The 26,292-nt window shown below is 39.3% G+C and overlaps 1 protein-coding gene across 6 annotated transcripts in view; it reads left to right on the top strand.

Annotated features, from left to right (window-relative positions):
- Positions 1-26,292, top strand: part of CHL1 (cell adhesion molecule L1 like) — a 199,875-nt gene that overhangs the window by 124,142 nt on the left and 49,441 nt on the right. For all 6 annotated transcript variants that reach the window (XM_089681930.1, XM_089681933.1, XM_089681927.1 and 3 more), the window contains 11 exons: positions 2,577-2,767; positions 3,704-3,826; positions 5,848-6,018; positions 7,858-7,972; positions 11,366-11,550; positions 15,171-15,302; positions 16,963-17,106; positions 17,901-18,012; positions 19,184-19,350; positions 19,443-19,599; positions 23,230-23,354. In XM_089681930.1, coding sequence (XP_089538056.1) covers positions 2,577-2,767; positions 3,704-3,826; positions 5,848-6,018; positions 7,858-7,972; positions 11,366-11,550; positions 15,171-15,302; positions 16,963-17,106; positions 17,901-18,012; positions 19,184-19,350; positions 19,443-19,599; positions 23,230-23,354 — 1,622 coding nt within the window. The remainder of the gene's footprint in view (positions 1-2,576; positions 2,768-3,703; positions 3,827-5,847; positions 6,019-7,857; positions 7,973-11,365; positions 11,551-15,170; positions 15,303-16,962; positions 17,107-17,900; positions 18,013-19,183; positions 19,351-19,442; positions 19,600-23,229; positions 23,355-26,292) is intronic.

Genomic DNA, 26,292 nt, shown 5'->3' with positions numbered 1-26,292 from the left:
TGAAGAGTTCTCACTAATTCTATAGGCGGCTGTAAATACCGCATGAGTTATATTATTATCACTTCAATACCGGTCACTTATACCCCCTTCCTGCCCAGGCCAATTTTCAGCTTTCAGCACTATCGCACTTTGAATGACAATTGTGCGGTCATGCAACACTGTACCCATATGAAATTTTTATCTTTTTTTCACACAAATACAGTTTTCTTTTGGTGGTATTTAATCACCACTGAGTTTTTTAATTTTTGCTAAATAAAGCAAAAAACACCTGAAACTTTTGAAAAGAAATGCATTTTTTTTCATTTCTGTTATAAAATTTTGCGAATAAATAACATTTCTTCATAAATTTAGGTCAACATGTATTCTGCTACATTTCTTTGGTGAAAATAATAATAATAATTGAATTTGTATTTTTTTTTTCAAATGTTTCTATTTTTGTTTTATTTTTATTAAATGTTTTTCCTTTTTTTACTATTTTGTTTTTCAGCACACTGTGACCAAAGCAATACAATGTTACCATAGTAACATTGAATGACTCTGGGCAAATGATCAAGATTTTTTTTTGAACACATTGTGATTGCTAATACCAATGTATTTCATTGATATTTACAATCATTGTTACTGAATGAAACTGATTCATTCAGACTTTTGTTGTGATTAGCTGTGAATGGGCAAAGCTGATCACATGATACAGATGGGCTGTGATTGGCCCTGTCTGTATCATGTGACTGCCTTGACCAGTCACAGCTAACAACATAATTGTATACAATGGATGGCATGACAGGAAGCCATCCATTGTATACACAGGACATGTGATCTGCTCTGATTGGTCACAGCGGTCACATGACACTGGCAACAGGCCAGTGTAGTGATATGTCATCGGCTGTGTCCCGTGGACACAGCTGGTGACAGATTGCGCCACTGCGTGGCCCGTGGCCACGTGAGCGGCTTGTTTTGGCAGGACGTCATATGACGCCCAGTCACAACAGCATGTGTCCTGCCCGGCCGTCAATCTGCTATAGGCCGGGCGGGAAGGTGTTAAGTCATGCAGTGTTTTAGAAGTGAAAACATTTAATGTTTCATCTGTCAGCGGGGAACCTGCTGAATGTAAAAATAATTGCCGACAATTAAAAATGTTTTTAAAAACAGCATGCCCCCCCATTCATACCAAGCCCTTCGGGTCTGTTATGGATTCTGAGGATTGGATGGTCAGGAAAGGGGAGGAACAAGCGAGCACTCCCACCCCCTCTTGAACAATACCAGACCACATGCCCTCAACATGGAGGTTTGCAATGAAACAATAAAGAGTTTGCACTAATTCTTAAAGTGGTTGTAAACCCTTACATATACCCAATGAAGTGACTGGCCTCAGGCAATACACAGAGATGGAACAAATCCTCCTACATACGTTGTACCTATTTATCTGCAGTCTTCTCTTCTCCACATCTGTTGAAAGTGCTGGTTTTATAAACCTGGTTTGAAAGTTCAAAAAAAGGGGGCAGAGAGCTGGAATTATACTCTGCAGAGTTCAGTGAGGAGAGTTCTGAGAGCTGATTCGAGTGAAAAAACACCCCTCACTGCACCACGCTGCACCTACCCACATGTTAGAAATATCTGCCCTTACTTGCTGTCCTGCTGATAAATGTTTTACTAGACAGGATGTAAAGAAAAATCTGACAATCAGTGGCGTCCCTAGGCAGGTGTGGGGGGTGCACACCGCACCGGGTGACACCTACCGCAAGGGGTGACACCGGAACCGCTCCACCAAAAGGTAAGTTGTAAAGCAAGCCGACGATCCCCGCAGGATGGATCGGATCTGTGGATTGAGCATAATGGATCGGAGTCCGATTCATCCTGTGGGGATCATCGGCTTGCTTTACAACTTACCTTTTCGTTGAGCGGGTCCGGGGTCACCCCGTATAGGTTGCATAGCGACGATGGATCGGATCTGCGGATTGAGCATAATAATTTGGAGTCCGATCCATTATCCTCCCCAATCCGCAGATCCGATCCATCCTGCGGGAATCATCAGAGGGGGTGTCACCGAGTGTTATCGCACCGGGTGACACCAACCCTAGGGACACCTCTGCTGACAAGGGTTCTAGTCTCCTACGCTACTAAAGAGAAGCATTTCTATCTCTCTCCATGTCCCTATCTTGTAAAACATTGGCACTGCATCTCACATATCGGGCATATTAATTACCATTAAAATCCATAAGGAAACACCATTTATTTCATTACTTTCTGCTAATGTTAATTTGCTAGACTGCTTGGCAGTGCCTTCCTTGTTGAAGTCACTGCTCACTGACTCCAGAGACAAAGCAGAGCAGCTGACATGCATTCAGGACTTGGCAGTGTGTGTTGGCAATAAATGCAGCTCTACTGCCAGAGGTTTGTGCTTACAAGCTTAAGAAACGGCTGTTCTTTTCATCCCTTTCATTAATTTACACGGACAAAATGCTCATTTTGCTTGCCCTCATAAAAAATATTCCTAGGTATTTATGTACAGTTTTTGTGTATTTAGACTATAAACAGGCACTCATGTAAAATGCTTATACTGTTTTTCTGTTACGCAGATACCATTGGACTAGAAATGGGCACCCATATAGTCCAATTACTGACCCGAATGTAAAGACTGAAAAAGATTCTGGCACCTTTGTAATCCACCATAATGGAAACATTTTACAGTACAATGGGACATATCGCTGTTATGCCTTAAACAAACTAGGAACGGCCATTTCAGAGGAGACTACGTTTATTGATCCAGGTATTCATTTACCTTCCTAAAACCAAGTGTGTGCTCCAGTCCTCTGATCTTCAGTATAGTGTACCATTTCTATTCACTGTGTGTACAAAGCAGTCTAAGGGAAGAAAATATAATAACATACATTATTTCAGTGAATATATGTACAGTAAATGTTTCCACAATACACCATGCCCACAATTTACAAAAGGATTAGGGCATGCTCACTCTGCAAAGTCAATTTCTTTTATCTCAGTGAATAAGGTTAACAAAGTAAAAATTCACTTTGCAAAAAATGTGCAAACGTGCAAAAAAAAAAAGGGGGGGGGGGGGTTTACATGATTGGATGTTCAGAGTCAGCACAACATCATCTAATTCACTCAGCTAAGTGAAAATTCATATTACAGAAAGAAAATTCACTTACCGTAGCTTATTGAGTTAAACTTCAATCACCCAAGCCAAAATCAATTTTTCTTAGAAATTATCCTTATGCAAGATTGGATATTTTTTACAACGTATTTTTTGTGTTTTACTTGGTTGTTTCATGTTATCTGTTTGAATATTTATATAAATAAACTATCTTCATGTGAAAAAAAGAACACTCAGGCAATTTATATCTTTGGAATTTTACTTTCATATGTGTGACTGGTGTTTGATAGGTACCACAGTGATCAATGAGGCATTTTATTTCTGTTACTCCAGTCCCAGGAATGGACACAGAGGTGGTGCTACTCTGTTTGAACTGCCCACCAACAAGCATGAAAAGCATAAATATTGGTATCAGAACTTAGTTTCCACAATTATTCAATTAATAGCTATCAGTCATAAATGACTTACAGTATCTTCTTTATCTTTAACTTGAATGTTCAACATAGGACTGGATCAGTCAACAAGTAAAGTTGATATTCTTTTTTTTCTTTTTGGTTACAAATATACATTTAACATTTCCATACCCTACAGGAGATCCTAGATTTCCAAGAGAGGAAATCCCACCATTGGAGTTAGAAGAAGGGGACCCTGCTGTTTTAAGTTGTGATCCTCCTGCTGGCATCCCACCAGTTTCTGTCCACTGGATGACACCTGGTAAAAACTCAGAGTCTATTTTGTATTTGTGTTCCCAGATGGTCTCTTTAGTAGGGTGCATATTATCTCATAATTAATAACTGGCTCTATATTTATTTATTACAGATACTTATATAGCACTGTCAATTTACACAGTGCTTTACATATATATTGTACATTCACGAGTCCCTAACCCTCAAGGGGTGTACAGTCTAAAGTCCATAACTTTCATTCATACATACACATACTAGGGACAATTTAGACAGCATCCAATTAACCTACCAGCATGTCTTTGGAGTGTGGGAGGAAACTGGAGCACCCAGAGGAAACCCATGCAGGCACAGGGAGAACATGCAAACTCCAGGCAGGTGGTGCCATGGTTGGGAGTTGAACCAACTACCCCAGTACGGCCAGGTGGAAGTGTTAATCATTTAGCCGCTGTGCGGCACTGTAGAAATTGTTCACGTTTTGAAAAAAACCCAATGCTTTATTTTGGTAGAGCTTTAGAATTTCCTTGGTCTTATGTTTTACATACATAACACTACTTGGTAGAAATATCTGTTTATCCCTTCACCAAAAGTTCCTAACATTGCTTGCGTCCATTCAGATATTTGAGGGTGGAGAAAATATGCTTTAAAGCAGAAGTAGCAGAAGCTTTAAAGAAGGTTTTTTTTTTTTTTAATGCAAACCCTCTAAAATTCTAAAATTGCAAGTTAAAATAGTACATACACTCTCCCAAAAGTATTCGTCTTGTGGATTTTCCAGAGGGTCTCTGAGCTGCCATGCAGACATAGTGCAGGACTCAAGATTCTCTATTTGCTTCAGCTCTGCAATCTTTACAGAGGTCATAGGTTTCCCACACCATCCCCTTAGTATGCCATTATGCTCCTATATTTGCTTAAGAGGCAGATACCAACAGAGTGGCTTCAAGTCCTGTCCATTTTTTCGTCCTTATTTTTTTGACAGCTTCATTTTTTAACAAATAACAAAAGGTTTAAAAGGAGTAGGAGGAAGAGAGGATTGGTAGAAATGCCTTATTGCACATTAATTCCTGGCAAAAAGAAAAAAAAAATTAAAAAATGTGCCTACAGGGAATGATTACATTACTTCTCTTAGATCAGACATTCTCAACAAGGGATACTTGGAACCCTAGGGTTCCTCCAGAGGTTGCTAGAGGTCCCTTAAGCTGTGGCAGACAGACCTCCCTTTTAATGGTGTCCTCATAGTTCTGGGGTCAATACCACTTGGCTGAGCCAGCTTTGTGAACTTTTGAGCTATTTATATGGGTGACAGAGTACTGCTGTAAGGGGGACATTCCATTCAGTAGCTACCAATGCAAGGGGCATTTTTTCCACTGACCACCAATGAATTGGTTTTCAAAAGGGTTCCCTGAGACCTGAAATTTATCTGTGGTAAAAAAAAAAGGCTGCTTTAGATGATACCACCCCTTTATCATCTCCCAATAATGCTGATGAACAGACTGGGCAAAATTCCATATGAACAATATAAAATATAGATAATGTAAAAGGTAACACAGGTTGGCAAATATGCATTCATGCAAAAATTGTAACTTGCAATTTTAGAGTGTTTGCATTGAAATAAATATGCTTTAGTTCTGCTTTAAAGTGAATCAATTCTTTGTTCATGAAGGGCAAAGCAACATGTTTGATTCTTAGCCACCATAACCAGCATATGCTTACCTTCCTATTTTTCCCTGCTGCTCTATTTTGTTGCCAGGAGTAGGAAGAAAACATCTTCTGTAAGCTAAGAATCATTACAGTCAAAGCTTGCACAGGGCAGAGGACTGTCCCCTTTGTGACAGTTCTGGGCCAACATTGTTGCATGAAATAATGATATGTGAGGCAAATGATCCCCATAACCAAAAAGCAAGTACCCGATAAGTAAGCATCTCTGGAGGGTTGATTTCAGGTGTCCACTGACATTTATTGCGCTCCATGTGAAATATATTTGGAAAGCATCACATTTATGTATGCCTGTTTGCAAAACATACAGTTTATTATCTACTGGTGGTTTCATTTCAGATCTTCGTCATATCACTCAGAGCAAACGTGTGTCAGTTGGACTTGATGGGAAGTTGTATTTCTCACATGTAACTCGAATGGACAGCTCAACAAATTATTCCTGCCTTGCTGCTTTCTCCAGGATCAGGCATATGACACAGAAGACACCAATTCGCCTCAAAATCCTTACCAGTAAGAACGTTCTCCTAACTTTTCAACCAAAATTTTGATGCACAACCTGCATTAGCTCAAACTGACAGACCATTCTAAACTAGTGAGAAATTGCATCAAGGTGTTAAACACTATCCATTTCAATAAAGGCAACAATATATTGGTTATATGAAAGTTTTTTTAGTAGTGTGTCACACCTAACTTTTACTAAGCTTCTACAGTGCATCTACTCAAAATCAACATCTAGTCTGGATGCCAGTTCTAAGGGATCATTCAGATGTAATGCATTACCTGTTGGCATTATACACTCACCGGCCACTTTATTAGGTAAACCTTGCTAACTGGTGTGGTCTTCTGCTGTTGTAGCTCATCTGCTGCAAGGTTTGATGTATTGTGCGTTAAAAGATGGTATTCTGCATACCTTGGTTGTATTGAGCTTTTATTTGAGTTACTGTTGCCTTTCTATCATTGCGAACCAGTCTGCTCATTCTCCTCTAACCTCTGACATCTGGGGCATAGAACCACAATGAATGGTGGGGGTCACAAGCATCCAACTCTCCCACAAGTACTGAATAAGTCAAAGCTCCTGATCGGCATTCTTGTTCTGATTTAATTGTTCAAAAAGTATTGAATTCATGGAATTGGCATGATGGCCAATTAATTCCTATTTTCAGAAGAACAGCCCTCAAAATTTCTGCTCGCATCAGGCATGTGTAAATAAGCTAAAGAGCTGAGGCAGAGTGTGGAGCTGCATGGGGGGGTTATTGGGTGCCGACAGCAGGTGGGGTTGAACAGGAGCCGATTGCCTTCCCAGTCTGTGCCCCCCGTCATTCTCTTAGCAGGGCCTGGCATACAGCAGGAGTCGGTGAAGAACTAGATGAAGTGGGGGTGGAGCGGGGAGGGGGATTGGGCGGGAGCTGCCAAAATGTACTTTTCCTATTAACTAGCTGGTGATTGGTTGCTTGGACCTCCTAGCAACCAGTCACCAACGTGTTAATAGGAAATATTAACTTTGGCAGCTCCTGCTCCCCTGCCCAGTGCTGTGCTTATGCTAAATAAGTGAGTCATTCATTGGTTTTAATTTTTTTAATGCTATATTTAATATAGCATTAAAATATTTATTTACAAGGCAGTAAAGATTGGTACAGTGCCTATAGTAGCCAATCATATTTTATCTATATTTTATTTATCACAGGCAGATCAATTAAATAATATTTTACTGCTATATTAAATAGGGTGTCATATCATGGGGGTAGAGGACATGGCAGTGGGGGAGTGAAGAAGGAACACAGGACATGGGGGTGGGGCGGGTGTGAAGGGGGGCAAAGGACATGGCTGTGGAGGGTGGGGTGTGTGTGAAGGGGCGTAGGGGGGAGAGGGGGTGTGAAATAGGGTAGAGGACATGGCTGTTGGGGGGGGGGGCATAATTAGGGTGGGTCAGGGTAGGGGTTGGGTGGGGCAATTGGTGGCGAGTAACTCTTAAGGCCTGGCTAGTAGCTCAGGACTTGTAATTTTGAGCCCTGAGAACAGGAGGTGAGTAATAGCAGCCGCACACTACATGAGTTCATGTTTGTGCTTTTTTACATGAGCAGCCTTGTTTTTTTAAGTAATTTAAATATTTAGGCACTTTCAGATCACATGTAAGTCCTAGAGTGTAGGTTATTTATTCTAATTATGTATATTAGGTGTAAAATACATAGTTTTGGTAACTGATGAACTTATATTGTATATACTGTGTTCTTATTCATGAAGTATAAATTTGATAATGAATTATAAGCACACAGCAGAGAACTGCTGCAAATTAGGGTATGTTTATTACCTTCATTTGATTGGTAATAAGACATTTATTTTTATTTTTAGATGGCCAGTTAAAAAATCGAGCTCCAAAAATATTAACAACCCAAGGAGGAACAAACAACCCTATTGTTGTGCTGAAAGGCGAAGTATTGCTGCTGGAGTGCATTGCAGAAGGATTGTAAGTTTTACTTTAAAAAATGTTTTATCACTATCATTATAAGCTACTATTATTAGCTAAACTGATCTCTTTTCTCTTCCCACTTTCTTTCTCCCTAAAATTGCAGAGTTTTTTTTTCTCTATTACACATACCAGTTTTTTAAATAGTTCAATAACGCCCTCCTACTTCCCTAATGTTCACCTAGGCTAGGGTGATATTTAATTTGCTGTTACTCTGCCTACTGGGCTTTCTACTGTATGTCACATTTCCCACAAGGCTGTATTTTCCATTGCTCAAGAAATCCTGCAATATCTTAGGATGCTTGCATTGCTGGTACCCAATTCTTGCAGCCTTAAATAGCACATCATTGGGAAGGGGGGTTGCTACAAGAACCAGGGATAGATGGCTAACTTGCAAAAAGACAAAAAGGTGTGGGACCAGACCACCAGCAGAAGAGAGGCAGGTGTGTCAGAAACAGACAAGGACAGCACAGGATTCTGTACCTGGTGAGGTGCAAGGCCCACTTCAAAGTAGATTTTTTTAATTTAAAGTGAACCTGTATTTAACCCATTCAGGGTATTGTAACAGGTTCACTTGATATCCCAACAGGCCTGGTATTGATGCCAAGAAGAGAGTCAGTGGCCTTTTTCACAGAAAATCAACAGTCACTTTCTTCTCCTCTATCACTCTTCTGTAGCTGAGGCTGGGTAGGGGACACTCCTTGGTAATTTTCAGAAATACATGCAGGCCAAAGTTGAGGCAGAGCCTAGTAAAAAAAAGTAGGCTGATGGGGGATTGGGCAGGTGGCCTATTGACTAATACAATAGGCATTTCTGGGAATAGGTAGGTAGCACTGGAACCCTGAAATTTTTCTATTAGTGTTACTATCCAATAATATGGAAGTCGTATTTGTATAGGATGTCTGGACACTGTATTGGCAGCTTCTACACACCAAATATTCCCATGGTTGCCTTGGCTTGTAATAGCAGGTGAAAGACTATACACGTTAGCCAGTACTTTTGAAGACCAAACCTTGCCCTCTTCATCGGGGCTTAAGAATAAGAAATAAAGTATGCAGCTGTAATATAAATGTAAGAGTAGGGTAATTGAGATGTGATGTGATCATTAGAAATATGTAATTGTAGATCTAGTTTCATTCCATGTTATTAAAGATAAGTGTTCAGTATTCAGTCAGAAACATAAGTTCACCAATCAGCATCTTAAAGGACAGAGCAAGCTTCTCAGGATTTGCCACCAAGTACTAAGTCATGTTTTGTGAAGGGGATCAAATCCTTATTTCCCTCATGAACATGCAGATCAGTGCATAATTTGTTAGACATGCATTTCTTTTGAATTTTTTGTTGCTATTCTGTCTCTCAGTGTTACAATATACCTACCATTCGATTTTTAGACTGATAATTTCTCTGTAAGTGGGCAAACATTTCATATATATTTGGACACAGGCACAATGTCATTTTTTTTCAGGTATTTACCAAAACATATTCAAGCTATAGTTATATATTGGATATGGGTTTAGGAATTACAATTAAGAGTAGCCATTGCCCCTTTTTCAAGGGATCAAAAGTAATTGAACAATTACTCTTTTATGGCTAGGTGTGGGATACTCTATTATTTCTTCATCAATTAAGCAGGTAAAAGGTCTGGAGTTGATTCTAAGTGTGGTATTTGCATTTGGAATCTATTGCTGTGACCCTACAAAATGCATTCAAAGGAGCTGTCCATGCAAGTGAAACAGGCCATTGTAAGGCTTCAAAAACTAAATAAATCCATCAGAGAGATAGCAGCAACATTAGGAGTGGCCAAATCAACAGTTCGGTACATTCTGAGGAAAGAACGCACTGGTGAGCTCAGCAACATAAAAAGGCATGGACGTCCACAGACAACAGTAGTGGTTGATCACAGAATCCTCTCTATGGTAAAGAAAAACCCATTCACAACATCCAGACAAGTGAAGAACACTCTCCAGAAGGTGGGCATATCATTGTCAAGGTCTACAATCAAGAGAAGACTTCACGAGAGCAAATACAGAGGGTTCACGACAAGGTGCAAACCGTTTATAAGCCTGAAGAATAGAAACGCCAGATTAGACTTTGCCAAAAAGCAGCTAAAAAAGCCAAACCAGTTCTGGAAAAGCATTCTTTGGTCAGATGAAATTATGATTAATCTGTACCAGAATGATAGAAATAAGAAAGTGTGGAGAAGGCTTGGAACAGCTCATGATCCAAAGCACACAATATCATCTGTAAAACATGGTGGAGGTAGTGTGATGGCATGGGCATGCATGGCTTCCAGTGGCATGGCTTCCAGTGACACTGGGTCATTGGTGTTTATTGATGATGTGACAGAAGACAGAAGCAGCCGAATGAATTCTGCAGTGTTTAGAGATATACTGTCAGCCCAGATTCAGCCAAATGCAGCAAAGCTGATTGGATGGCACTTCACAGTACAGATGGACAATGATCCAAAACACACTGCAAAAGCAGCCCAGGAGCATTGAAGGAAAAAAAGTGGAATATTCTGCAATGGCCAAGTCAATCAGCTGATATCAACCCAATTGAGCATGCATTTCACTTGCTGAAGGCAAAACTAAAGGCAGAAAGACCCAAAAACAAAGAACAACTGAAGACAACTGCAGTTAGAGCCTGGCAAAGCATCGGAAAGAAGGAAACCCAGTCTTTGGTAATGTCCATGGGTTCCAGACCTCAGGCAGTCATTCCCAGTAAAGGATTCTCAACAAAATAATAAACTGAACATTTTATTTATGATTATAATTATTTGTCCAAATACATTTGAGCCCTTGAAAATGGAGGGACTGTGTATAAAAATGGTTGCAGGTCCTAAAATTTGTAATTGATATTTATGTTCAACCCCCTGAATTAAAGCTGAAAGTCTGCACTTCAAATTCATATGGATTGTTCCTTTTTAATTTATTCTGGTGGCATACAGAGCCAAAAGTATGAAAATTGTGCCTGTGTCCAAACATATATATGGACCTAACTGTATATTGTGTATATATATATATATATATATATATATATATATATAGATACACACACACATACACACACTATATTGACTTCTTGTCCTACATCAGTGCCTGACCTAACAGATGCGCTTCTGGAATAATGGTCAAATATTCCCATAGACACACTCCTAAACCTTGTGGACAGCCTTCCCAGAAGAGTTGAAGTTGTTATAGCTGCAAAGGGTGGGCCAACTTAATATTGAACGCTAAGGACTAAGACTGGGATGCCATTAAAGTTCATGTGCGTGTAAAAGCAGGCCGACCAATGCTTTTGGCAATATAGTGTGTGTGTGTGTATATATATATATATATATATATACAGTATATTTTCATTGTTAACTACTTATTATTATGATTATGTTTTTAGACCAACACCAACGATCCACTGGAGAAAAGATGGAGAAGATTCTCTAAAGTATCATGCAGTAACAGAAAGTTTTGGGAAAATTCTTAAAATTAAAGAGGTTACTAAAGCAGATCAAGGGACATATCACTGTGAAGCCAAAAATCAAATGGGCTCTACCTATCGCAGTTTTCACGTTCATGTAGAAGGTACATTGTTTCAAAGAGCGTTAGTCCATTCAGATTACTCAAAAAGAATTTGAAATCATTTTAATAATTAGGCCTCATGCCAACTGAATGCTTAATCCCTGTTGGATTATTGGATCCTGGAAATTTCATGCGTGCAGAAGACACAGGCACACGGTCCAGCTCCACTGCCATCAGCCTGTAAATCTCTGAGTGGCTGAAAGCTGTTGCGGCTGGATGGTGTATCCAGTGGTAGTAACATTCAGGGCCAGGGGCGGACTGATCATTTGGAAACTCGGGCACTGCCCGAGGGCCCGGGGTCAGTAGGGGGCCCCATGAGATGCCCCTGGTACCTTTTTCATAGGCTTTTTTGAGTTAGGGCAAGGACACAGGGGCCCCATGATCCCCTATTGCCCGGGGGCCCCATGAGTTGTCAGTCCGCCCCTAATCAGGGCAGTATGCTCCCAGACACAAATGCCCAAAACGCTGACTTTTTGTGTTACGGACTTTTGTTCCTGCCCTAAACGTTGGTATCATTCGATGCATAGTCCAGTCGCAGCAGCTTGCAGCCTCTCAGAGTTTTGCAGGGTGCCGACAGTGGCCCAGGACAGTGCACTCATGTCTTCCACTCACACCAAAATGCCAGAATCTCATGCACAGGACTTACCAAACACCCAGTGCATATGAGGCCTTAATATGCTGAAACAAACTAGTTCCCTGGCTGTGATAACTATTCAATTGCTTCATTATTTCTAAGTCACTAAGCTGGAACAATTACTGTACATAGATCAGGAATTCTGACTTTTCTTGCAGCTTACTTTTTCTGGGTCAGTGACTCACAAAGAGGTCAGTCCCTCTATTTTTCTCATTGCAACTTTCCATTGGGCTTCATGCACACATACAGGGGCTGTACAGCGTGCAAAGCCTGTGTAATCATTCTCCCAGGACCCACAGCTGCTGTGTTTAGCCTCCCATTGAGATGAATTATAAGATGAGGCTGTACACAGCTATGTATCGGGGCTGTGGAAATCACTGGCACATGTATAACCATATGCTCAGAATACACATCTGAGGTTTTTTCTTTAAAACATAATGTCAGTGAAACAAACAGAGCTGAAGCCCCACATAATGACATACAAGAAAAGTAGAAAAAAAATATAGAGCAGGTATATTGCTTAAAAGCGTTTTCATGAATCTATAGTGACTAAGTTGTAACATCAGTCTGGAAATTATCATGGCTATTAACAGAAAATTGGTTGTGGTTAGAATCCCATACATCCCATTTGGTGGAAAAACATTGCAAGGAATCATAAAGCATGTGAAATATGCATTCCATCAACATTATACAATTAATACGCACATAAACTTGGGGGAAAAGGAAGAGTGGGTCATTTCCAAAGAGTAGCCACACAAAACGTATGTACAGTATAAACTTTTTTGAATTAGAAGATGCATCAGGTTGAACCCATTTGAACAATTATTCAGAGTAAGTAAGATGCAGAAACATAGTACCTCCCGTATTTATAAGATCCTCACTGCAATAGTAGGACCCACTTCTCTGCCTTATATTGAGAAATGGGAAATGGAGCTTGGAATATCACTGAATGAGCAGCAAAGAAAGAAAATATTTAGATTAACACATGGGGCTGTAGACATGGAGGTAGTGGAAATTAATTATAAATGTTTAGCAAGAAGGTATATTACACCTAATGTAACACATAAGCAACAAGTAGAGAAATCGCCTGTTATGTGTTGGAGGGGGTGTGAGATAAAGGGCACAATGGCACATATATGGTAGGAATGCTCCAAGATACCCATATGGAAGAAAAATATATTTGAAATATATTTTAAAAATATTCTTCCAAAATATATTGCCATATATTTGAAATGCTACAATTTTGGCCATATTATATATATATATATATATATATATATATATACACATATATACACACATACTTCATGTTGAAATGCGCTTTTACTACAATATATATGAAAAATATTTGTAAAAATACTTTTCAAATTTACTGTATGTTTTTAAAAATACAAATCTACATTTTTGGAATGCATTTACAAATATATGTAAAAATATGTGTTAAAATTACTTTTTTATATGTTAAAAAAATCTGAAGAATATATTTTAAAAAATATATATTTAAAATATATTCTTAATATTTTTTTTTAACATATGAAAAAGTAATTTTAACATATATTTGTTATAACATATATTTGTTACATATATTTGTAAACACATTTAATTGAGTACTGTCCATGATACTTTTTTTATTTGCACTAACATACAACTAACATACATGTATGTTAGTGCAAATAATTAAAAAAAGGATCACGGACAGTACTCAATTGTTCCTGTCGCAAATGCACTAATACGGCTACAATCACCTCAAGCTAAACACATTTAAAAAATGTAGATTTGTATTTTTAAGACATGCAGTATAAAATGCATTTCAACATGCAGTATATATATATATATATATATATATATATATTGAAATATATTGAATATGGCCAAAATTGTAGCACTCCAAATATATGTCAATATATTTAGGAAGAATATTTTTAAAATATATTTAAATATATTTTTCTTCCATGTGGGTACGGGAGTACTGGGAGGAAATAATTCACCAAATATAGTAGAATATGGGAACTAATATTGCGAAGGATCAATGTGTATGCTTATTCCATAACACTGAGTTTTCAGCAGAAAAATATAAGAATATGATGATATCCCATTTAAAAAACGCAGCAAAGGGATTGATACCTAAATTTTGGCAAGCTCAAGAGGCACCAAAAATAAAAGACTGGATAAATAGAGTGGATTATACATATAGGATGGAGGAACTTTGCCATATTGTAGAGGATAAAATGGAAGAATTTTAAAAAACATGAGAAAGGTTGAAGGAGTTTAAAATCTCAAGGAAATACGTAGAAGTGGTAGGAGTAGGGAATGAAGAGAAGAAAGAATAATATCTTAAAAGGTAGGGAAAAGAAAGGTAGGAGGAAAGGAAGGAGGAGAAGGAAGTTGCAGAGAATATAGGAGGAATAGGAAGAAAAGGCAAAAGGAAATGGGGATCGATTAGGGGGGTCTGGGTAAAGGGGGGGGGTTGGGGTTAGGGAGAGTATCAGGGAAAATATGTATAGGAAAATGTTTTTCGTAATGAATAGTAATGTGATGACTTACTTTTGTAATGCTGAAACTAATAAAATATATAATAAAAAAAAGAAGCATTAGGAATTGAGGCAAATACAAGACAATTAGTTGCATTTAGATGGATCAGATGACCAGCAATAATGGAAGATATATTTGTAATTTTTTGCCAGACTGGTGTGTCACAGATTGCACTTCCTTCTGTGTCTCTAGGAAAGAAAGGAAAATATTCCCAAAATTTTAGGAAGTGAACCAAAATACCAAAATTATTAAAAGCTTATGTACTGTAAATATAAACTCTGTCAGAATACACTTTTAAGTATAACCCAAGAGGTTATTGTATTATAAGTTGTTGACATATTTCATTTAGATCATATTTCTTCTTTATAAGGACGATATGTTTTAATATTTTCTTTATGACTTTTATGTTAGAATATCACATGGCAAAAATGACTTTTTGATTTGTTATACTTTTTAGAGCCTCCCAGATGGGAGAAGCAGCTGGAAAGCTCTATACAGTCAGTTGGTTCTGAAATTATTCTAAATTGTTCAGCTTTGGGAACACCAGAGCCAGAAATCCTATGGCGAAGAAACGGAATTCTTCTGGATGGTAAAAACAAACATTACAGACTAAAACCATTTCAAATTAAATAGTGTTTGTTATTAATTGGCATAGTCAGCAGAGCCATCAAACATTCATGAAACTGGGAAATTTAGCAATATATTAAGGGACCTAATTGGTTACAATGACTACTTGCCCAAATGGAACAAATATTACATAAATATAAAGAATATCAGTATCACAGCAAAGTCTGCAGCTGCTGTTGCATGAGCTAAAAGTTTGTGTTCTAAACAATGTTTGGAAGCTTAATTGACAAATTCCAAATAATAACATTATTGTTACATTGCCTTACGCTTTTTTATTCTTGTCAGATCAAAGGGGGGGGGAGGGGCATATGAACTGCATATGATATCAGTTAAAGCAAACCTGCAAAGAAAAATGTTTAAATAAAATGTCTACCTAATTAACTCCCTATTTAATCTTAATTAACCCTAATCAGCCCTAGTAATTGCTTTCTCATTATAGCTATTATTTCATTGCAGATTTTTTTTCTTTTATTTAAATTTTTTTTTCATTTTGTTCATTTTTTTAAATTTGCATTTAAGAAATTGTGCAAAATTGAAAAAAACATTATATATTTGCAAACAGCTTTGCAATTCTATGTACCATAAAGACAACTTTAGTGCCATTAATAACAGGACAATTTCTAGATTGAAATTTATATTTTTTATCTAACGTTAGTTGTTTTAAAATACACAATGGTGAACGTAAGACCACAATCTTTAATTTTGTTATCTGTAGAAAAAAAAAAGTGTGCAAGACAATATCACTGAAAAAACCTTGTTTGTCCTGCAAAAAAATATATATGTTTACATAGTTGGTAAGGTTGACACTGGTTGGAAAGGGGTTAACATCTAGGGTGATCAAAGGGTTAAGTGTGTGCCTAGCTATGTGCTTGGTGTACACTAGATGGAGCTGGTACAAGGGGAAGTGATGGATCATGTTCCCAGCTGTGCACTGTAAACATAGGCACAGCTCTGTTCTTCCTCCCTGACTGACGATCTATGGGTGCCAGCGAAGATCCATTTGGCGGGACTCACAGATCGGCTCCTGCTGTGACAGTTCACAGCAGAAGCGATCCACTCGTGGTGCGAGTGCGCCTCCATGAGGGGAAGTGCAAAATCACATATATATATAAATATATATATATATATATATATATATATATATATACGTGATTTTGCACAAGAGAAAAACTGCTGTAGAGAGGAGGTAAAGTGGATGCGTTTTTTATATATTAAAAAAATATATGAAAAAAATTTTTTAAAAATATATATTTTTTAAATATATTCTTCAGATTTTTTTATAATACTATTATAATATTATTATAAGTCAGAACAGCTTGGCTCACTGCTCAGGCCCCTTGCTGATGTTAAAATTGGTCCAATTGGTTAAAATTGGACATGAACATATCTTTGGATGGGCCTGGGAAGAGGCATGTGGTCACATTAGCAACACTTTTTTTGGACAAATGTAACGCTACTTCTTCTAGATATTATCTCTTATGTTTCAGTAAAGAAACTACTGAATTTCTAAGTAGTGTTTTATGAAAGTGTGCTTAGAGACAGATTAGTAATTAGCTTTAATATTGTAAGGGCCATCTTGTTGCAGTTCCTTTTATAACTATTTTTTATACTTCTACGTAAAGATGGGACACTTCCTGACAACCACCAAAGGATGGGAGGTCTGCTGTTCATTCATTCCCTTCAAGTGTCAGACAGTGCCGTGTACCAGTGTGAAGCATCAAACAAACATGGAACTATTCTTTCCACTGCTAATATTGATGTTCTGGGTAAGTATATTATGTCTGGGTATTATATTATGTCCTTTAATTTTGGATGGTTGAAAAGAAGTGGAAATATTAACCAGTAACGAGCAAGTAACGGTATTTTTGGATCAGAGTTTCTCATTCGGGGTTCTGTGGAAGCCTGGGGTTCCTCCACAGGTTGTTAGGGGCTCCTTTAGCAATGAGCAATTTCTGCCTCTCAGATAAGTTACCACTGACACCACTGATCTTTTTGGCTATCTGTAACGGGGAGAATTCTTCCCAATGACCACAAGTGTAAGGAGCATTCTTCTCACTGACCATCAAACTAATGTCTGTAGTAAAGAATAAAAGAGAGAGCGCACCAACCTTGCACATTACCTCAGTAAACAGTAGATGAATATATTAATAAAATATACTCACAATAGTAGTAGGAAAATAGGCATATAATAACCATAGCCAACACACATGCAAGTTCCATCCGGAGGGGTGATAAACTCTTGGTCAAGCTAACGCGTTTCGAAGGGTGATCCCTTCTTCATCAGAGCTGGATTACAGCTATGAATCATCCATTAGGGTTCAGTTCCCATAGCTAGGAGGCATTCAGCCAATAAGTGTCAGTGGTTCAGCCAGTTTTGCCTGAAAAAAGTGGCTGAATGCCTCCTAGCTATGGGAACTGTTGGGGTTCTCGAATGTAATCGGTGTTGGACCTATTTGCAAGTGTGAGTGAGGCCTAAAGGACTTTACAGAGATAAAGGTGTGAGACTTTAAAAGTGCTTAAAGATTTATTTCTGGTAATTGTCTCACTTTGCTTCCAACAGACATTGTGCCATTGATTTTAACTCCTGAGGGCAGAACATATGCAGCAGTGTGGGGAAATAATGTCTTATTACTGTGTGAGCACTTTGCATTTCCGCTTGCTGATATTACCTGGTAAGTGATTTTCCACTTCTTTACTGATTCTCTGTTGTAATAGAGGACAGCTATTCTTAAAGGAGCAGTATGGCCAAAGCTTTTTCTTTACTACTATACAACCACCCTGTTAGATTTTCCCCACTAGATCTGCACCGCAGGCTATAGCCTGAAATGTTGATTCTGACAGCAGCGGGGTAGTCTCCACAGGGATTCCACGTTGAGTGTGTAGATGGGGAAAGCAGGTCAGTTTTTCCTTTTCAACCCGTTGTTTTTTTTTCTGCATCTAAACACCCCTGCTGTTATCCTATGTGTCCATGTACACACAAGCATTTAGAGGAGCTTAGAGGCAGGGGTATTTATAGGCAGAAAAAAAGCCACTTCCAGCACGTCCTGGATCAGTGGTATTTCAACAGAAAAACCACTTGACATTTGTAAATGCGTTTAAATGCACATTTAACACTTGAGCATTAATTAGTTTCAAAGGCCAGAATAAATTATTATTCTGGCCAAATAAATGAATTAACACCCCAGTGCTAATTGTGCCTAAACACTCTACACGTATTTACAAGCATCAAGCTTTTTATCTGCCAAAACAGCGCAGCCAGGAGGAAAGGCATCTAGGAGAGACGGGATGCAGGAAGCCTTAAAACAAACAGTCACTGTTTTGAGTAACTTGCAAATGATGGGGAGTCAGGCATGTTCCTTATCACTTAGGTCCCTCTCTCATGGGTTGAGCAGGCAAATGGCTGGTCCATGTTCACTCTGCTTATGCAGAGCAGGCACAGACACAGCCTGCTCTCCATCAGCCTTCTGATTCGACCTGCCTCTGTCTATTTTGACCGGAATGGATTGGATGTAAGCGGGTGCAAACAGACACATAGAGGAGAATGGAGGGTCTGATTGGGTCCGCCTGAAAAAAAAGGACAGTCAGACCCGGTCGGACCACTAGTGTGAAAGGGGCCTAATTGCATTTTTCAAATCGGCTGAAATAAAAAAAAGAATATTATCCCTGCTCTAACACTACTTTCATACATTGGTTGCAAAATGTAGAAAAGCAGCAACTGCTCCAGCAGTATATGATCTCAGCAAGGACAGGTTTCACTGCTTATCATTATTGGTGGAGATCTGTTCATCTGTGGCAGTCATATAGCTATATGACTAAACATACACATTTATTTTTGTAAACCAGGTACCATGGGAAAAGAATAGTGCATCCTGTAAATGGCCGTTACACAATAGATGAACATGGGAGCCTACATATTCAGCAAGCAGAAGCACAAGATGCTGGCTCATATATTTGTGAAGTGTCAAACTCGAGAGGAAATGCCTCTGTCATGGCCAATGTGGTACTTCGAGGTACTGTTGAATTGTTACTAAAATAATATTCTTTGGCAATAGCACATCATATTGCACAATACACTAAATATCTCCACATGTTCCACTCTCAGAACCTACAAGAGGATATGTGTCTCCTGAGCATCCATGGGTTAAGAGAGGGCATAGTACAACCCTGACCTGTCATATTCACTGTGATCCTCATCTCCTTCCTTCTCGCACAATTAAATGGCAAAAGGACAAACAGGAATTAAGAGAGGACGACAAAAGGTATTGCCATCTCCTCCGTCACATTTAGCTTTATAACAGTATTAACTAGTGCTTTAGTATTATGTTTCTCAGACTTTACTCATTTGTACACCACCATCACAGCCAATACATTGGTAAAATGTTGCTATGAATTAGGATTTTTTCTCACGAATCTATACTAGCAGCAACATGATGGTGGAAAAAAAGATCAACTGGGCACTGTATGGATATAAAAAGTCTACACACCCCTGTAAAAATGTCAGGTTTCTGTGATGGAAAAAAAACAAGACAAAGATAAATCATTTCAGAACTTTTTCCACCTTTAATGTAACCTATAAACTGTATGACTCAGTTGAGCAAAAAAGATGAAATCTTTTAGTAGAGGGAAGTAAAAATTTGAAATAATATGGTTGCATAAGTGTGCACACCCTTAAACTAATACTTTGTTGAAACAGCTTTTGATTTTATTACAGCACTCAGTCCTTTTGGGTATGAGTCTATCAGCATGGCACATCTTGACTTGACAATATTTGCCCACTCTTCCTTCCAAAAACATTCTGTCTGATTGCGAGGGTATCTCCTGTGCACAGCCCTCTTCAGATCACCCTGCAGATTTTGCATCAGATTCAGTTCTGAGCTCTGGCTGGGCCATTCCAAATCTTTAATCTTCTTCTGATGAAGCCATTCCTTTGTTGATTTGGATGTATGCTTTGGGTCGTTACCATGCTGAAAGATGAAGTTCCTTTTCATGTTCAGCCTTCTAGCAGAAGCCTGAAGGTTTTGTGCCAATATTGACTGGTATTTGGAACTGTTCATAATTCCCTCTACCTTGACTAAGGTCCCAGTTCCAGCTGAAGAAAAACATGATGCTGCCACCACCATGCTTCACTGTGGATATGGTGTTCCTTTGGTGATGTGGTGTTTTTGCTCCAAACATATCTTTTGGAATTATGGCCAAAAAGTTCAACCTTGGTTTCATCAGACCATAACATATTTTCCCACATGCTTTTGGGAGACTTTAGACATGTGTTTACAAAATTTAGCCAGGCATGGATGTTTTTCTTCGTAAGAAAAGGCTTCCATCTTGCCACTCTACCCCATAGCCCAAACATACGAAGAATACGGGAGATTGTTGTCACATGTACCACACAGCCAGTACTTGCCAGATATTCCCGTAGCTCCTTTAATGTTGCTGTAGGCCTCTTGGCAGCCTCCCAGACCAGTTTTCTTCTCATCTTTTCATCAATTTTGGAGGAACGTCCAGTTCTTGGTAATGTCACTGTTGCGTCATATTTTCTCCACATGATGACTGTCTTCACTGTGTTCTATGGTATAGCTATTGCCTTGGAAATTCTTTTGTACCCTTCTCCTGACTGATACCTTTTAACAAAGAGATCCCTCTAATGCTTTGGAAGCTCTCTGCAGACCATGGCTTTTGCTGTAGGATGCGACTAAGAAAATGACAGGAAAGACCTACTAGAACAACTGAACTTTATTTGGGGTTAATCAGAGGCACTTTAAATAATGGCAGGTGTGTACTGACTTCTATTTAACATGATTTTGGATGTGATTACTTAATTCTGAACACAACTACATCCCCAGTTATAAGAATGTGCACACTTATGCAACCACATTATTTTATTTTTTTATGTTTACTTCCCCCCCTAAAAGATTTCAGTTTGTTTTTCAATTGAGTTGTACAGTTTATAGATCACATTAAAGGTGGAAAAAGTTCTGAAATTATTTATCTTTGTCTCATTTTTTTACATCACAGAAACCTGACAATTTAACAGGGGTGTGTAGGCTTTTTATATCCACTGTATGTGCTCCCTCTGCTGCTGATTTTGCACTGTGATAGTATCACTGGTGACCCTGGAGCCTTCTTGGCCATTTGGCTAAGACTAAGTGTAGCACCTGTTCTTTATAGTGTCAAGTAGGGGTGCTTCGCTGTCATTCTTGCCCTTTGGTAAGAATGGTTGGCTGTATAGTACCCCTGCTGGAATGATGTTGGCTCTGAAGGCTACTATCGGCTGGAACAGAAACCGAGGTGCCCACAGACTGCTGATGGGCCCAGTTCCTGCTGATTTGAATGGGTCTACTTTGGCCAGGGGCTAGGAAGACAGAGTCCATGGTGTCTGTGCCCCCTGGGAGTTGTCACCCCAGGGGTGCTCCTAGTAACACTTGAGTGTGGGACCCCACAATGTGAACAGCACATATGGTCACGGTCCAAAAATTGTTTCTGCACTGCACCTTTTAGGGCTATGCCTTTTGGCTAAGTCTGGGGCAATTTTTGCTACCAGGCCTCAGGGCCTAGCCAGTGCACATTTGCATGGCCACATTTATTTATTTTTACTTATTTTTCTCTGTGTTTGTCACCTTTCATTTATGTGTGTGGATTTTTCACATCTGGATGGAGGGTGTGAGTCCTCAAGCCTGCCTTAATGCCTAGGGGGGGGATATGTGGCTCTCATGTTCCTTTCTACCCCAAACTTGGCGGCCTTCCTTTGGGAGAACCCCTTGACCTAGTACTTGGTGGTCAGCTTTGGCTGGCCACAAGGAAAGGGGTCTGCCAGGTCTTTTGGGTAGGTTGATCAAATTGGAAACCTTGTCCCTGTCAGGAGCCTTGCTCCCCAGGTTTTGCACTTTTTTGTGGGGGTTTTGCACTTGCACATTTTTTGGACACTTACAGGGTTTTCGTTTGTTCTCACCACTGCAGATTGAAAAAAAAAAGAAAAGAAAACTGACCCTATGACCTGGAGTGACCAAATTGTGCTTCATAGGGGTTCTAGGTCCTACTAATTATCATCTACAGTGGGCAAAGTACTATCAGTGGTACAAATTCCACAAATATTAACACTGCTGTAATGAAATTATTGTTTATGCTTCAATATGTGTTTACCTTTGTGAGATCATGTACAATGTTACGGTATTTTAAAAACAGTTCTTTTGTAATACAATAGAGCACGGGTGTCAAACTTGCAGCCCTCCAGCTGTTGCCAAACTACAAGTCCCATGAGGCACTGCAAAATTGACAGTTACAAGCATGACTCCCAAAGGCAGAGGCATGATGGGACTTGTAGTTTTGCAACAGCTGAAGGGCCGCCAGTTTGACTCCCCTACAATAGAGTTATCAGCATTGATGTACAGTTAGCTTCAGCATCCAGAAATCACCTTTAAAGCACATCTAAAGCTAAAACTGTATTTTAGTCCTTTTGGAAATTTTCTCCTTATTTCCTGTCCCAAAGACACAACAAATCTTTCCAAAATGAGAAAAAAAATTATTTCTACAACAGTATTCACTGGAAGAACCAAAGATTGGAAGATTTTCCCTCATCTTCTGTACAAGTGACAACTATAACATTTTCATTTTCCATTCACCTTTTGGTGGTCGCCAGTACACATAGAGGGTGAATCTCTCCAGCTGGGAAAAAAACAGACAGAAAATGGATTTAGATTCACTTAAATTAACCTTTTTTGTTTCTGAAAGATCAATTCTAAGTGTTGTTAGTTGTGGATTATTGCTGACCATTGCTACTTGTTTTAATTTAATAAGGTACAATACAGATTTATACAGCAAAGAAGTACTTTAATTAATTATAGAAAGCTAATAAGGAAATGATGACTATACCTTTTCTTACTTCCCTGCTGCAGAATACATGTGAAATCAAACATTTTGACAATCTACAATGTAAGCTGGGATGATGCAGGAACCTATTATTGCATTGTAAGCACCTTGCTGGATACAATGACAGCAGAAGCCCATGTGACTGTGAGGGGTGCGTACTGTATCTTACTTCTGATGTGTAGTGTCTGGTATTGTGTTATTCTCTTTAGAAAACATTTACAACAAATTTTCAAATTTTGTGATGTATTTACAATAAAACTAGGAAGTTCTTGGCATGAAATCCACAGAATAAAGCAGAACTACACTGTATCTGAGCACAACAAACCAAAAACACAATTTAATTCATTTTTATAATTCAAAGCAAACTCACCCATCCATGTCTTCTTCCTTTATTTTGCTGAGAAAAACACTTGCTAGCATTTCTGGCCGTGGCCATCTTGAGTAAGGGCAGATGATTCATATAGCATTTACTTCCTGGAATCCATCTGCCCTTAACTTAGGTATACAGGCAGGAGAGTGTGCATATGTGAAAAAACCCTCCTCCCTTCCTGAAGACTCCTGGGATGTTTGACATCATTTGCCTAGGTATGGAAACTAGAAAGTAATTGAACAAAATGTAAAAAACTGTTCAAAACAAGTTTCCTATTTATTTACTAATTCTAGCAACATAAGTATTCAAAATAGTCAATGTTATTTGAGAGAATGAAGTTCCACTTTAAGTCTCTTTCGCAAATGAACTAACAGATGGGAGTGTGAATTGGATTGTCATATTTTTTAAGTTTTCACTAACTGGGTGGGCAGTCTACTATTCAACTTTTTTTTAATTATTGTGATGTTAAAAAGTCTACACTGTCTTGTTAGTGAATTCTATGGATGGAAGCTTCAGTGGTCTCACTATTTTTAGTTTACTGAATAATTTTCAACCACCTAAAGCCAAATACTTTCTGTGGTTGATTTAAAGTAAGTAAGACGACACCCAAATCTACCTCTCCATCCCTCTCCTCACCCCCACTATCTCCGCCCGTATCACTCACCTCCTAAACGACATCTCAGACTGGATGTCGCTACATTTTCTCAAGCTCAACCTCTCCAAAACCGAGCTCCTCATCTTTCCCCCTGCCCACCCCCCCCCCCATCCTATCCATCTATCCATCATCACCAACAACTCCACTATTATTCCCGCCCCGCAAGCCAAAGTCCTTGGCGTCATTCTTGACTCGAACCTCTCCTTCCAACCTCATGTCAAATCACTTACAAACACATGCAGGCTCCACCTCCGCAACATTGCCAAGATACGTACCTTCCTCACCCCTGACACCACCAAACTTCTAGTACACTCCCTCATCATCTCACGCCTTGACTACTGCAATTCTCTTCTCACCGGCCTACCCAAGTGCAGGCTCTCCCCGCTCCAGACCATCCTGAACTCAGCGGCTAGACTCATCCACCTCACCACCCGCTCCACCTCTGCCACCCCCCTCTGCCTCTCCCTCCACTGGCTCCCGATTGCCCAACGCATCAAATTTAAACTTCTAACCCTGACCTACAAAGCCGTTCACAACACTGCCCCTGACTACCTCACCAACCTGATCCCCAAGTACCGCCGTACCCGTACCCTTCGCTCCTCACAGGACCTCCTTCTATCCTGCTCCCTGGTCTCCTCCTCCCATGCACGACTGCAAGACTTCTCCAGGTCCTCCCCCATCCTCTGGAACTCACTGCCCCAATCCATCAGACTGACGCCTTCCCTCCTCACATTCAGGTGCTCCCTCAAAACCCATCTCTTCAGGGAAGCCTACCCCATTCTCACCTAACGGCCATTCTCCCTCTTTCCTCCCACCCCTCATTCCCCTCAGCCACTTCCTACTGTACCATTACCCCCTCCCTCCTAGATTGTAAGCTCGAAAGAGTAGGGCCCTCTTACCCCTCGTACGTTGTTTGTTATTGTTGTACTGTGCCATGCATTGTCCCCCCTCTATTGTACAGCGCTGAGCAAACCCTTTGGCGCTATATAAACTCGATGTAATAATAATAATAAGTCAGATTGTGCACTTTGCAAGTGCAGTTGCTCCAGGGCTTAGTAAATGAGGGTGAGAGGACCTTAGACTGGGGCAACGGTTCATCTTTCAACAGGACAACAACCCTAAGCACACAGCCCACATAATAAAGGAGTGGCTACAGGCCATCTCTGTGAATGTCTTGGAGTGGCCCAGCCAGAGCCCAGACTTGAACCAAACTGAACATCTCTGGAGAGATCTGAGAATGGCTGTGCACCGACACTCCCCACCCAACCTTTTTTTATTATTATTATACAGGATTTATATAGTGCCAACAGTTTGCTCAGTGCTTTACAATATAACGTGAGACAATACAACAACAATACAGTTCAATACAAGAGGGTTAGGAGGGCCCTGCTCCTTAGAGCTTACAATCGGAGCTTGAGACGTACTGCAAAGAAGAATGGGAGAAATTGCCCAAAAATAGGTGTGCCAAGCTTGTAGCATCATACTCAAAACGACTTGAGGCTGTAATTGGTGCTAAAAGTGCTTCAACAAAGTATTGAGCAAAGGCTGTGAATACTTATGTACATGTAGTTTTTTTCATTTTTTATTGTTAATAAACTGCAAAGATTTCAAAATTAACTTCTTTCACATTGTCATCATGGGGTATTGTTTGTAGAATGTTGAGGAAAAAATGAATTTAATCCATTTTGGAATAAGGCTATAACATAACATAATGTGGCAAAAGTTAAGCACTATGAATACTTTCTGGATGTACTGTATGCCCATTTTGGGTCAATGAAGCATCCCCACTCCTTTGTATACGTCAGTTGTGGGATAGGGAATCTCTCACCTGAAAATTATTGCCCCACCAATGCTTCCAGATTCAGATGAACTTGGGTCCGGACCAAGCTCAACACTAGATCCTAAATGCACCTCTGAATATTGGTCTGAATAAAGTTACAATTTAACTTTTTATCTAAGGAATGGCCATTAGAAAAATAAATAGCATTTTCTGTCTGGAGGCAAGCTCATGTGTGAAATAATTCTAATGAACATAAGCAAAACAGGTCTTCAATCATACATAAA

The sequence above is a fragment of the Staurois parvus genome, unplaced genomic scaffold (genome assembly GCF_062004578.1).
Source record: "Staurois parvus isolate SC_StPar_1 unplaced genomic scaffold, SC_StPar_1.0 ptg000282l, whole genome shotgun sequence".
In the NCBI taxonomy this organism is placed as follows: domain Eukaryota; kingdom Metazoa; phylum Chordata; class Amphibia; order Anura; family Ranidae; genus Staurois; species Staurois parvus.
This window is presented reverse-complemented; position numbering and strand designations above follow the sequence as displayed.